General features: G+C 38.1%; 1 protein-coding gene across 2 annotated transcripts in view; it reads left to right on the top strand.

The window, feature by feature from the left end:
- Positions 1-15,464, top strand: part of KCNQ5 (potassium voltage-gated channel subfamily Q member 5) — a 291,673-nt gene that overhangs the window by 229,480 nt on the left and 46,729 nt on the right. For both annotated transcript variants that reach the window (XM_082758048.1, XM_082758047.1), the window contains exons 4-5: positions 11,751-11,926; positions 12,349-12,474. In XM_082758048.1, coding sequence (XP_082614174.1) covers positions 11,751-11,926; positions 12,349-12,474 — 302 coding nt within the window. The remainder of the gene's footprint in view (positions 1-11,750; positions 11,927-12,348; positions 12,475-15,464) is intronic.

The raw sequence follows: 15,464 nt of genomic DNA, 5'->3' as shown, positions 1-15,464 counted from the left end.
CAGGCTTTTTCACATCCCACATTTTTTTGGCCTTTCTGTTCCCGTACTGCTGTGTTGCCTTTGCTTTAAGCACAACCTGGGAACACATGAAATGGATGCTTCCAGACACCCTGCCAGCTGCCTCCCCTGCATGTTCAGAGGGTGAGCAGAAAGGCTGCAAGAGGACAGGTCCTGTAGGAGTCTGCCTGTATTGTTGTAGGAGCCCAGCGCCCACAGATAGCGCTGCTTCCCCACTGGGTTGGGTAATGCAGGAGCTTGGTTTGGTGTTTTTCTGCATGCTGAATGCCGCCAGGGTCCTCTCAGTGGGTTGTTCATACCTGTAGTTCAAACAAACAATCACACACTAATAGGGGAATTTGAAAAACCTAATTCCAGTAATTCAGAGAGAAACATCCAATCTCAGTTTTAATTTTCTCCAGTTACTCTTTTATGTCCTGTGGCAATGAATTTTACAAGTTAATTGCATGTTGTGCTACCTTTTATCAGATATAAATTGTCTTTTGATCTCATTTTTATAAGGAAGGGTAAATAGGAGTCATCCAACAGATCTTCTTGTCTTTCACTCGTTTGCATACCTGTATCTGCCATCTCATATTTGTCTTCTGACTAACTGCTCCAAATTATTCAGTCCTTTCTCAATACAGACCTTGCCACGACAAGTTATTTCGCTTTTTCTTGCTTATAACTTTGTCCTTTTGTTACATTCTGACCTGATGAGCATGGGTATTTATCAGGTGTGCGCATCCAGCCATCAATCCTGCTGCCTTTCATTGTAGAGTTCTTCGGTGGGAAACAGCCTTTTTCACAAAGGTCTGGTATCATGCAGGGAAAAGCCTCAAACATAGTAAGGTGACTGCTTTCCCCTTCTTTGTAAGGCTTATTTTCTCTGGCATGAAATGGTTACTGGGCAGAGTAAGTGAGGGTTTATGGGAAGGAGTTGCATGTGTTGCTTGTGGTTTGTGTCCCCATTGGACACAAACTGGGCTGGTGAACACTGGGTCAAAGATACGATTTTAAGATACGATTTTAAATGTCTTTCTGTCAGTCTGTCTTAAAGCCAAATAAAACTCATACTGAATAAATAGTGCTTTATTTCTTCTGGCAGGTGCATATCAATAATGTTAAAGATCAATTATTGGAGAAGGCTAATAAAATATAAATCCATGAAAGGCCTGTAATTGAACCTAATCTTAGCTTGCAGGAGGCCCTTAGTTTTTTTTAAGATTTATTGAGCCAGCTGTTAATAATATTAAGATGTTTGCTGAGGACTTATTCAGTCCACAGAAAGAGTGTGTACTCAACAGTGCTATGAACCTTAACTGCTAATGCTACAAACAAAGGGAAAATGTTCCCACTGAAGTCATTATCCCTATCCAGACTGAATCAAAAATGGTAATCATTACTATAATTTAAATTTCAGTATTTGTTGAGCTATTGTGATTCTCATCCCACTGAGAAGTATTTTGGCTCTCTACAACAAAAGGCAAAACAACATTACTTTGATACCTTTGTCATCACAACCTAGGTCATCTACTTTTACACAGGAACGGTGTACATATACTTTTAGTTCATGGGCATATTGAGTAACATCAGTTGATCTATTCTTGGTGATGAAATTAGGCTCTCATTATAAACCTTGATTAAAAAATCTTCTTCATCTTACATCTTACACATCTTCCTCATTCTGGAATTTTATAAAGGAATATTTAATTTTCTCTTCTAAAAAATGTCCAATACTGACTTTTTGAAAATAATGTTTTTCTCCTAAGAAATTGTTTGGCCTACAGATTCCAAATTTCTTGTATTTGGATAGCTTTACTAACAATTGGCTTAGACTTGTTTCCAATTCCTTTTTTTTTTTTTTTTTTTTTTTTTTCAGAGATTACATTGTATGCCAAAGGGTTTTATTCAGAAAGTAGCAAAACCAGAATAAGGTCCCTGTGAAGATAGGAATTTAGTGGTGCTGCCTGAGGTTTTCATATATTAGAGAAACATGAGGTAGTCTCCTCCTTGACTTAGAAAGACAGTATGCTTCCTTTCTGTGGTTGAGTCAAGAAATCTTAAGTTAATCATTTTTCATTAGGATGGGATGAAGAAATACTGTAAGCATTGGGCTAGCTTTAAAACAAATGAACAACTGTTTAGCAAACAGTCTGTGTGAATTCAGTTTTAGGTGACAGATTTGGTTTATGTTCCCCTAGGGCCACTTCCCTCCATTCCCTCCTCTCAATCTCCTATTGCTTGTATGTATAAGCCTAGACCACAGCTTGAAATCATAGAACCATAGAATAATACCCTGAGCTGGAAGGGAACCACAAGAATCATCGAGTCCAGTTCCTGCCTCCACAGTGGACCACAAAAAAACTACCGTATGTCTGAGAACCTTGTCCAAACACTTCTTGAATTTGAAATGGGATGGAGATAGGAGACTCTGTAGAGATGCTGTAGGAAGGAATCAGATGTGTGAGATAAATTGCTTTGGAAGTTGGAAGGAGAGGGGCATGCAGGAAGTGTGTGACTTCTTTATTCTTTTATCAGAGGGCTGCACATAGAGGATATACAGCACATGAGATGAGGAGAGAACTATGCACAGATGGGATCTGGCAATGGGGAGAAGTTTTGTAAAAGTGGAAGGCACAAGTATAATAGATGAATCTTGAAGGGCTAACTATCTGTCATTGTTCACCCTCAGGCTGGAACAAAGTGTATGGAAAACACCTAAAGCCTCCAAGGAGAATTTGCAGCATCTATGTGTGTGCTGAGATTGTGTGGCAGGGGTCTCTATGCTTGTTCATCCCATTTGAAGTACTGTGGAAGAGCAAGCTAAGCTGGCATTATCTATTTTGTATTTCATCAATGACTGCCCACCTCAGCCAAGGGGATGCCTGCTCCCTGGCTCAGATACCTGCACTGGGGTGCAGTGACAACCCCAGGTGCCAAGGCAAGGTCCCACATAGCTCAAGGCTCTGCTGGGGCTTGGATTATTCTGGCCTTGCATGGAGGGGCTCACCAGGTGACACGTTATGCACCTTGTCCCCAGCACCGTGCTCTCTGGGCTCCCATCAAATCCAGAGTTTCAGAGTCAGGACACGGTGCTCTAACTAATGCTTAGAGTAGCTACAGTTGCAAAACCCCTCCTATAGCATACATAAGATTTAATGCAGTGCTTATTTTCCATGGCACTGAAAAAAATATGAAACATTACCTATTGCATATTTTACTGTTATACTTATTTTATATTATTTCATTATTTCATATTATATAGGTTTTATACATCATGTAAATAACACCATATGCTATTTTATATGCCTGTTGTGAATTTCAATGTAATTCATCACAAATAATTTTAATTCCTATTTTATTTTTGCCAGAAAAGTCAACTTTATATGTTAGTTAACTGCAATTCATCACAAATAATTTTAATTCCTATTTTATTTTTGCCAGAAAAGTCAACTTTATATGTTAGTTAACTGCTTTTCTAAATAGACCCACCTTGACTCTTTAAAATGAATATGTATCCCATAGAGATGTCCATATTTCTAAGAAGTTACTTTCACTTCACACTAAAATAATTTCTTTATTCATATTATTCCAGTACAATGCAAATGAAAAATAGGGATGGAGAGAAAGGTGCAAGACAGTTCATCTCTTTTGATTTAATCTCTGGAGTAGTGCTCATCTGATGAGTAAGAAAATCCAAGTTTCTGTACACAGATCAGATTTAGTGTAGTCCTTAGAACTGAAGTCAGTGACTAATGTAGCCACTGCTAAAAGAAAAAAGAAAAATCGATAGAAGTAGTAACTTAGTGTGTTTTTTTTTTTTTAATTCCTTTTCAGTGCCTAGACAGTATTACACATGCTGCTCTAACTTCTTTCTCTTCTGTGCCATTACTGTGCAGCCCTATTTTCGTTTTTCTATAGCCATAAAAGTCAATTTTTACACTCATCTGTGTTTATCACTGAGAATTATCTTGGTACGCAAAACTATTTCACTTTCTTACTTCTAAAAATACCAAGATGCTTTACATCTTGGAAAAAAAAAAAAAAAAAAAAAGTACAACAGGAAGCAAAATCACCAACTTGTTTTGCCTGCAATGACAATTAATACAGTTTCCATCCAGAGAGTGTCATATATTTGAAAACCCAAAGAGCTTTTGGCTGGAGTGACAACAACATCTGCAGAAATCAAACAGCGTCATCCATCCCAAGAATTTCCTGAAGATATCCTGCCAATTACTTTTACTAGTAGGTGATGATTAATCATAACCTGTCTGGCATCTGATCCCTGACCAGAAAGAAAAGCTATATTCAGACATCGCTGAAAGCATGTTTTGCCAGGATCCTTAACACCATTATTATGAGTGTAGGCAAGACTCAAGAGTATCTCATATTGCTTGGTTGTGTTTGTTGTTGTTGATGATGATGATGATGGTTAGGCTTTTTTTCTTTTCTCTTTTTTTTTCTTTTTTCTTTTTTTTTTTTTTCTGCAAAAGTGAGGCCTTGTTCCTGCAAATCTACTCAGCTTTTTGTGGGAGGTGCAGAACTCAGCTTCCTGCCTCTCCCAAATTACTGTAGAGATGTTCAGGTGATATAATTCAACAGATGCCATTAAACTGTTTCTGTTATTAAACACATAAGAACAACACTTCAGAATATTATTTTTCAGAGGGTGAATTCAGGTCACCTTGAAAGACTATAAGTCTCCAGAACAGTCTCTAAAAATCCAGTTTGCAGATTTTGACAATCTTGCACATATTGGATTGCACTGTATCAATAAATAGTTATGCTCCTTCCAATGGAACAATTTACAAAACACTATCCATCATCTCTCTAAATATGGCATTATTGATCAAGCCTCTATTCAGAGATTTAATTACAAGCTTATTCCTAAAAATATTTTTCAATTAATATTTTGGATATTTTTAAGATAAAAATATTGAAAATTCTTGATTTCTGAGGTTAATGCTTAGACAAGGTCACTAGAAGTTCATCCTATATTAGGCCAGAATTTGTTGCTATAACTATGTGAAATATCCCACTGATTTCATAGCAATGGGACTATTCACAGAGCAAAGGAACTGCCACCTGGTAAAAACATTACAATTTGCCTCTTTTCAAATTAACTATTACAGCATGCTCACATGGTGAATTTTATTTTTTGCCTTCTTGAACCAATAGAGGGAAGTGGTTAATCCCTTGTTTGAAGCTAAAAACATTTTTGTAGCCAGTTATGATGAAATGACCTTTTCCATTCTATGACCTTTCTCAACAAGTGCTCAATGAATAATGATACCATTATTTCCTTCTCTGAATACCCCTCAATTAGGTTATTCAGAAGCCTTCAACTCTATAAATGCCTTTTTTTTTTCTTTTAGCAAGCCTACAGGAACATAAAATACACCAGGGCCAAATATGTTACTAGGCTGTGAAAAAGGCTCCTGTTCCTGTAGATGAGTGTGTATTAACAGATTTTTCAATTTAGGTATCTGAAAAAAGACAACCATATTTTCACATACTGCTACATGGCTTAAGCCAGGTGTCATTAGGCTACACTTCAACTACTTTAAATAGCCAATTGATATCAGTGTAGGACAGAGCCCCTTGAATGCATTTCTGTTATCATGCTTCTGTAGTGTGGCATGCTGAAATATAGTGCTCCAGAATGTGCGCTGTCTTAACTTGGTGCTATAGTGTCTGATTAAAATTCAAAGTACATTTCTACATTGATTAGATGATACCCTTAGGCCACAGCCTGCTAGCTGCTGAGATTGTTGTAGACAAATTGAAGGGAGTTCTGAGAATAGCAATAAACATGATGAAGCTACTGGAAGGACTGGTATATGAAGAAATATTAGTAAAACTAAAATGCTGGTCATTCCCTCCCACTACTTACACCTCTTTGTGACTCAGAGTATAAAGTTGTTAATTATTTCTATGTGGGTGTTGTTGTAAATCTGGATTAAAACTTATTTAAAACCCTTATCAAGTAAAAATAATTGCTCACTGTGCTGCAATATGCGTGTATAACCTGGGCTGTTGTAACCAGATGGAACTGACTTCAAAGCACCCTTGGTGCTCTTATCTTAGTAGGTTATAGAGACCAGTGGCTACAACACAGAATCAAACTCTTTTTTTTTTTTTTTTTTTTCATAAGTAACTTTGAAATTTAGGGTAATGAATTGTCTTGAGAACTATTCATGAGAAATGACCACTACAAGACATCTCTTTTCTCTAGTTCATAAATAATGTCTCTAGACCAAAATTAGACCTTAGAAGGACAGCCTAAATTTGGTTATATAGTTGCCAGTGTGTTTCCTTTGTGCATTAATAAAGCTGAAGGCTAGATAAACCACATTTTGGGGATTTTCTGCTTATTCCTGCAGTTTTGGGGGCAGACGTGTCCTACTCTTGTCCTAGCTCAGTGCATCTCTGTACTGTTTTGCAACTGAATCAGATATAGTAAATGACAACAAATGCAGTTTTCTGCATATCCTTAATAAGTGCAAACTCAGGGAATTTTCTGTGAATTTATAGCAAACACTATTTTGGTGACATAGTGATGATCCTACAATTATTAAATACTGCTCATTTACCATTTAGATAAAAACAGAGAAAAAATATCACAAGACTAATTTAATCTATATTGGCTCAAAGTGGCATTTTTATTTAGAAGGAAAGGACATTCCAACCCATCAACATTAAATACAGGCCTTAAATTATATAAATACATTTGCCTGCATTAAATATGGAAAAAGCTGTTACTAACTTTTTGTTATATGTTAGACTTTGAAGGGTATGAATGATAAGGAGAGACTGCAGGCTTGTTTATTGGTTGATTATGTACATGAGCTTTGAGCAAGTAAGAGATGGTCATTAATTCCTGGTATTATCCTGAATTTTACAGAGGTTGTCCTGATAGCATGTCAAGGTTTTGGGATGTTTGGCTATAACTAAGTATAACTTCTGTGTTCACCGTTTTATCTGTTCCAATCAAGTTCTTTATCTGGGTCCATTACCATGATGCTCTAAAATCTCACAGCATCCAAAAAGCCCTTAGTAGGGACATTGCTTTGGAACTAAATTACAAATAAAACAATCCATTATGATTATTTGTAAGGCCTCACTTTTTACCATTATAAATCTCTTGGTCATGCTGTTGCCATTGGAGGTGATTACAGTTTAGAAATGCTAGCCATGTTTCCATAAGTAACCCAAAAGACCATGAGTTTCTCACCATGCTTGAGCAGGGTAAGGTGGCCTAACATCAACCTCCCTTTATTCCCCTGAAGTGGAGAGCTCAGACTGGTACATCCATTATGAGCTATTGCCAACTTTCAGGTTGTTGCCTTACTGGGCTTCAATCACTTGTCTTTACTTACATGTCACTATTTTAATGAGATTTTAATGACAATATAGAAGTAAAATGTATTGCACACATGCATTCTGGGCTCATAGTTTTTTTGGTTTTCTGTCCCTCACCCCCCACCCCTCCCAATCTGACACAGTGGCTGTCAGATAAAGGAACTTTTGCCGAGTAACTTTTAACAAAGCTTTCATGTAATATCTTTTTTTATTTTTTGAGTGATACTAGATGAAAAGTCTGAAATGGAAGAATACATTGTTTGAAATCTAATTTGAAATGAAGTGTTCAAAAGAAGCATTGCAAGAGCTGCCAAGATCCAGAATCTCAGGCTGGAGTTAATGAGTGAGGATGCTATCTGCAAAGAAAGTAATGTGAGAGATACTTCTAAAGATCGAATAAGATCAGCCTTGTGGCTGAGGAGATGCTTAACATTTTGGAAGACCACAACATATTAGCTTGAAAAAAATCAAAGAAATAAATGTCCTTCAGAAACTTCTGTCTTCTAATAAGTCATGACAGAGACATCTGGAACTACACTGCCCATTACTCACTCACTTTTCAAACTTTCCTGGTGCTTTGCAACAAGATACAGAATGGCACTTTAGTCCCAGTTCAGTTACTTGAAATGCAGCTATTTATTTCCATAAAATTAGGATTTTACCCACAATCCACTTTTTGGCCATCTGTGGTTTTTCATTTTGTTTGTTTGTTTGTTTGTTTTCTTTTCTTCCTGATTTTACAGTTTTGTCTCTAAAAGACAAGAGGAAAATATTGATAGATTTTTTTTTAAGTCTTCTTAAAATACAGAAATACCATGGAGTTTTTACCTAAATTCAAATTCAAGTCGAATATGAAATGAAGTTCAGAAGAATATTTTGCTCTCTTACTTAAACCAGGACAAATGGCACCTGAGGTATGTTGAATAAAAATGTGGTGAGGACAGAATCATAAAATATTTATCATTTATTTTTTCCATTACAAGTACATTTAGATAAGAAAGCCATGCCAGTTTAACATGTTCAGAAGAGACTTTAAAATGTTGCAACTTCTTATTTGGACTCTGATTTCATTCTGAGAGAGGTTCATTTTCATTTATCTTACACCTGTTCCTGGCAAGTTAAACTAATGCTGAAATGATCTGCCTGCCTGCCTTTCCTGCCACTGAGGGAAACACAGCCAGGGAGGGCTGTTTTCAGAAATGGAGACACTATTTTTCCCTATTCCCAGCCAGATGAGTGGTTTTGTGGGGAGGAGTTTGTGGGGAGGTGAAGAAGATGGGAGAGAAAGGTGTGAAAAAAACTCCAGCAGACTGGGAAGGTTCTCTTCCCTCCTTCCACTGTTTTTAAGCTTATGCCAATGCATTTTCTGCTTACGCCCCTTCTTCACTCCCTTCTCCCTTTGCCTCTTTTCATCCCTACCCTCCATTGGGAAAGGTATACATGAGTAGGTAACTCCCTTGGACCAATACTAAAGAGAAGGAAAAGAGAGCTATGCTGTTATTGGCTTCTTTATTGCACATGGTCAGAGGGGACCAGAGACCCTCAGTGGGGAAGAAGGGCAGAGGGTTCCCAGCAATGCACAGCAGATGTAGTACAGCACTGGGTGGACTGATTTAACTTGAATTTTTGGCACTGGTGGACCTCCAAGAAACTTCTTGTTATAACAAAAGCTATCAGAGTTCCTGGAATGGGAAGGAGTAAAGGAAGAGGCAAATCACCTGCTTTTGTAAAAACAATATCATGTTGAGAGTGGTTGAGGGAAACCAAAAACCTCAGTAAGCACTTTAATTGAGACCAAATTGAGACCAGACCAAATGCATAATTCCTAATATTTGGGTGACTTCATTTTTTTTAAAGTTTTTCTGATGAAATTTGATTTGCTGCTAGCTGATGCTACCACTAATTAAAAATGGGCTGTTATATTGCTGCTCTGCTCAGAGTAGCAGGAAACAAGGCAAGCTAAGTGTCATAGTTTGAGTAACCAGAGATAATCTTTCTTCAACACAGTCCATGGTGCTCATGGCTTTCTAGCATACCCTCCATGAGCCTCAGATCCAGATAAACACACTTAAATATAGAAGTTTACTTGTAGGTGGGTAGGTATGTGCAGCATATCTATACCTCCAGCACAGTTGGTCAAGACCTAGGGCTTAGTTCAGAAGGGTAAATAGAGGTGTCCTCTGCTACTTGACATTCCCTGTTCTCCAGCTACTTCTCCTGAAGGGCATAGGCCTCCCAGGTCTGAGGACATATCTACCAGACCTAGTAGATATCTCAGATATTTTTGGGCATCTCAGATGGCATTGGACAAATAAATTCAGGCAGCAGAATCAATCCTTTTTTTGTGCTGGTCCCGGAGCATGAGTCAGCTGAGCAGCCATCAGGAGCCTCCCTGTGGGTTAGCTGCACCACTCTCAGTTGACATGATTACCTTTTTCTTCATGGGGAATTTAGACACCTGGTGTATAAGCAGACATCTAAATTTAAATGTGGAGCCAAACCCTACCCCACCATTTTTTATGATCTCTGTTAGAATTGTTGGTATCTTTAACTTTTCCCAGTCAGTTATCCTGCTACTGAATTCTTACCCAGACCTGCTGTATCTGGTTACTGTGCTCTTGAAACTTGCACTGTGCAGGGATACCCTAGGAGATATTATCTATCTGTGGCTCTTCCTGATCTCTAAACCCATTGGATTTACAGCTGGAAGCAAATTCAGTTTTACAGCAGTCAACTATATAGTAGCCAAATATGATCCATCTGTATAGAAGCCAAATGCATTGTAAACTCTCAGAGCATAAGACAGGCAAAAGGTCAACCAAGCCTAGTAAAACTGTGTCCAGCAATGACACTAGGACAGTAGCTAATAATGAACAGTTAGGGAAGATCACAAGGGCAAGCATATAGTGATAATAGTTTCTCAGCCTCCAGAGGCCTTCTACTCGGAGACTTTGATCTTGATATTTATTAGATCTGGATTAAGTTTTCTCCCATGAGATTGTCCAGTTGATTTTGAACCCATGTAAACTTTTAGCAACTTGTGGCAAGGATTTCTGCAATTTAACTGGACATTCCTTTAACAACAGGATTTCTGTACCCTTAGTAGTGTAATAAGATGGCAAAGCTATCCATAGGTGAGTTCAGAGAAACTCAGGATGTTTGCAGGAAAGGATACTTGGACCTCTACTACTTACTGTTTGCTGCACAGAATGAACCAAGACCATTTCCTACCATCCTGGAACAGGCTGAGGAGAGTCTCCTGCTTGTAGGCGAAGCCAGTCTGTATTGCTGCTCTCCTGAGGGGTTCCTTTCACTTACTGGGATATTCTTGATCTCTAGGAGCTATGCTTAACACAAGATACCCAATACAAAAGAAGCAAAATTCATGTCAACATGAAATTCTTACCTGTGGATATGGCTTTATGTTATCTTTGCATATAAGCATACAAACAGCACAAAATCCTAAGATTTAAACTAGGTATATCTTACAAAGGCTCTTTCAGTTTTTAAAGGTCAGGAAATTAATGATGAGGTGATGAAGTAACAGAGTTTGGACTGCCCTTTTCCACTCTCTGCCCACCAGTATGTCTGCCCCAGTCATCACAAAAGAACATTATGCCTTCTCACAGTATCCATGTGCCATCACCGTGTATCTTCTCATCTTCCTTTAAATGCTGTTCTGGCTCAAAGGGCAGTTGGCTGATTAGTTCATGCAGAACAAACCCGCTCTCACAGTTTGAATTTGTGACCTGAAGAAATAAATCCTAACACTTGCTGAGCTGAAAAAAAAAAAAAAAAAAAAAAAAAGTCCTTCCAGACTGCCAACTGAAAGAATGCTTCTGAGTGCCCAGCACTATATTTTTTCCTTTCCGGGAAATGGTACATCAGGGGAGTTATGTCCAGAAACTACATGCCTGAATCACACAGTGTTTGTACTCATAGGAAACTAATATATGTGTTTGTAAGTCTGGTTCCACTGAAGCAGCTCTTTTTTTTTTTTTTTTTTCTGTCTTTTTCTGTCTTTTTCTGTCTTTTCACAGGAAAGTTGCTATGAGAATAAGTATAAAGGGAAAAAGTTCACATCCATCTACTGATGTGTACAGGTTTCTACACCAGGTTTCAAAGTTCCAACATGATGATCCTTCAACTCTGCTGCTCTTATTCATAAGTTTTCAAAATTGCTCCTCTCGGTTTTTACCCTGCAGATCTCTCAGGACATATTTTGACACAAGTCTTCGCCTCACACTCCTACCTCAAACAGGTTTCTCTGTGCTTCGAATCTAACCCACCACAAGTCTCACGTTAGTCCCCGCAGTCAGCTCATGTACATAAATGTGCTATTGATTGGTATGTGGACATTAATTTTTTCTATAATATATTTCTTTCAGACATCATTGTTCTCATCGCTTCAATAGCAGTTGTTTCTGCAAAAACTCAGGGTAACATTTTTGCAACATCAGCACTGAGAAGTCTTCGTTTCCTACAGATCCTTCGTATGGTGCGCATGGACCGAAGAGGAGGCACTTGGAAATTATTAGGTTCAGTAGTTTATGCACACAGCAAGGTACGTAATCCTAGGCACTGAATCTGATGTCTTCACTGGATTCCACAAGAATCCAAGGAAAAAAATATTTACCAGTTTTGACCACTATATCTAGGATTTCATGAAGCAATACCAATTGTAATGGGCACTTGCACAGACGTGTGAGGCTATGTTAAATACTAAAATGTTGTGCAATATGTTGAAAACTTTGAACTTGACATGCCACTGTAATTCTATATACATCAGTAAAGACCCTGGCATATCAAATTATCGAGAGTAGATTTGGTCTGTTTTCTAAGAAAATTTGCATCAGTAGGAAAGCACTTGACTTTTAACTACTCAAATGCCAAAAACATATATAGATGTTTTCATTATGTCTTCCTTAAAATGCCATTCTGTTCAGTCTTTCAAATGGATATTGATCTCTGCTTTCTTTTATCTAGGAATTAATCACAGCCTGGTACATAGGATTTTTAGTACTCATCTTTTCATCTTTCCTGGTTTATCTGGTGGAAAAAGATGCAAATAATCAGTTCTCCACATATGCGGATGCTCTGTGGTGGGGCACAGTAAGTATACAAAAATTATACATACTGCTTAACACTGGTTTAGAGTGCTTTAGATTCCATCTACTGTTGATTTTAACTTAGCGTGCTGTTCAGTGAATCATTTTCACTGGCAGAAAGTCAGTCTCAGAGGCTACATACTCCAGCTTTTCATTTGCACATCCATAGTTCATTTTATCCCATCTTGCAGAACAGCTGTTTATGAGTTTCCGCTGCAAAACAGATCAATGAACCTTCCAGAGAAGAAAGCATTTTATTTTTTAACCCAGATTTTTCAGTAACACATTTTCTAATATTATCCCACAAGGAGTTGCTTTGATCCAAATTAGAGAGCAACAGGCTTCGGTGCAAGAAGTGTCAGGAAAGAAAATGAAAACAAAATTCTTACATCAGCTTTGCGGTCAAAGGACATATTTCATCAGTGCCCTTTAGAGCAAAGCTGTTTCTCCTTCCCCACACCTTGAGCACAAAAAGAACAAATATTCCATTCTGGTTCAACAGTATACTCCAATCATTTTTACAGGTGTAAAAACCCTTATTTAGTTGAACCTTTAAGCTCTTGCTTACCTACCAAATCAACTGCTTTTACTTTGTTGAAATCTGTGGGATCCAAGTACATGCCTGACTGCTTTTCTGAAAGAAGGAGGATTATACGAATGCTTACATGTATAAACAAACAAGTCTTTAAATGAACAATGGGGACCTAGGTCTAAGCATTTGATTTACTTTTTTATGGCATAATGTATAGCTTTTTTTTTTTTTTTCCCTAAAAAATGCCTTGTAATGAGCTAGACCCCTGTACTGTGTGGGAGTTACTTAAGCAGCTTAGGAAATCTGTCCCAACAAAGCCTATTGCAGAGCTATTGTCAGGCAGTAAAAAAAAGGTGTTTTTTCTTTTTCTTTTTTTTTTTTATTTTTTTGGTCCAGTATAACAAACACTGTGAGTTCTGGCAGTGTCTGGACAGTGAAATGAGCCTGTGAGATCATTAATGCTGACATAACCAAGAACACTCATTAGTTTTCCTGGGAGAAGTGTGAGAGCTGAACCAGCCTCTGCCACCTTTCCTCATCAGAAGGATGCAGAAATGAAGCTTTGTCACCTCAGACCCTCTGTCGACAGGCCTGGATTCTCAGACTCAGAGCTGTGCAAAAACCTTTTTCAAAATACTTTAAGTCTTTGAGAGATACTTTTAATAAGTTTCCTTTACATTTTGGGCAAAGGTCAAGGTCATTTCCCATTAGTATAATTAGCTTGTACATTTGAAATTTGTTCATCTCAGGGATAATGATTTATTACATGTCTTCCCTAAAGACTGTATTTTTGTGCTATTGCACAAAACTGGGGAGTCTGGAAAATCCACACCAAACAGCTTTTACTTACACATCTACAAAAGGACAAAATATTTTTTCCTGAAATGTGTTACTTTAGAGCATCAAGGCAGATCTCTAATAAAATACATGCTTCTATCCTGCAATGGGAATGCACAGAAGATTCATCTTGGCTAAAGCCATCACAGCAGGATTTGCCCTCAGTCACACTGCCATGGGTTGTTTTGTGGTTTGTCTATCTGTAACTGAAATAATTCAGTCCGTGCAGGAGGAGAGGCACTTTTCTTCAGAAGGTGAGGTGCAGATTTGGCTCACGGCAGTCTGACCTGTCTGTGTTGGCATCATTGTGAAGCATCTGGCTTGGGATGTTGGTGGCCTTGCTGATGGGTACCCAGGCTCTGGTAGTCTGCAAACACCATTCCCTTTTTGTTGGGTGGAAGTGGGGAAATGGTACTGCAAGACGCCCTCCTGAGGTCACGTAGGTTGGATGTGGTGGCACATGGGTCTGGGAAAGTGTGCATCTTCAGCTGCTTGATTCCCCAGGAACCACCCTCTACATCTCTGCAAAGCCATGTGTGACTTAGCACTGGGTAGGCAGGGATTTGGGGCTAAGCACAGGATTGTACCCACCTGCCAGTAGGCACTAGTGAGGGGAGACATTGCACAAGGAACTGCAAAGTCTGAGCAAACCCAAACTTCAACTCTGACATCTGAGCGAGGCTCATGTCAGACGCAGATCCTTCTTCCAGAGCAGGTCTCTCAGCAGGACTATGATTTTTATTTTAGAATTTGCTTCTCTACTACCTGCTGACTGCTATTTTTTAAGGAAAAACCCTACTAAGAAATAATCATTGTATAAAGTGGTGCTTAAAATATTTTGTATATTTTGTACTATGAAGTGAGAGTGCATGATTCATAGGTCAGATAAGTAGTGCAACTGAGAAAATAGGAATCTTTTCTCAACATCAGCAGGAAAAACAACAAATTATAATAAAAAATCTGAAAACAATCTATACTGTATATTTCTATACCTTTTCTTCCAGTGTGACATGAATATATTTAATTTTTTAAAGTGCTTAAGTGAACAAAGTTACTGAAAATCAGAGTTCCCTCTTACCTGTTATCTTTGCATTTTAATAATAGTATTTTTTGTATAATATGTAAAACAGTATGTGGGAAACGCATAACGTGCTTCTTAGTCATGGTTGTTTTTACTGCCAGAGTAACCCACATGCAGATTTTGAAAAGGTCAGATTGTGTGGCATTCTAGGGGAAATCAATGCTCAGTCTCATCGATTTGTTTATTTGCAAAAGTTGTTCTCACTTAAACCATGGTGTATCTACCAAATCCTAGTCCGAATTCTGTGATGGCAGAGGTAAAAGAAAGAAAGGACTGCATTGAAGTCAAGCACAAATAGTCTTCTTAAATCTCAAGCTTTTAGAGGCACTTATGCCCTGCACTACAGGACCAGAACCAGCATGTGGCAATTAACCCATTCATTAATTCAGATAATTCAAGTGTGTACCCTGCTATGGTCATTTCACTAATTCCATTTCTGAAGCCCATAGTTTTACACTGAGACAAAAGGCAGGATATGGCATACTAATTTACATCTGAATACTGCACTGTATTTGCAGTTGCACATTGTACTGTGCAACCTGCA

This window comes from Aythya marila (genome assembly GCF_965140915.1).
Source record: "Aythya marila genome assembly, chromosome: 3".
Lineage (NCBI taxonomy): Eukaryota > Metazoa > Chordata > Aves > Anseriformes > Anatidae > Aythya > Aythya marila.
This window is presented reverse-complemented; position numbering and strand designations above follow the sequence as displayed.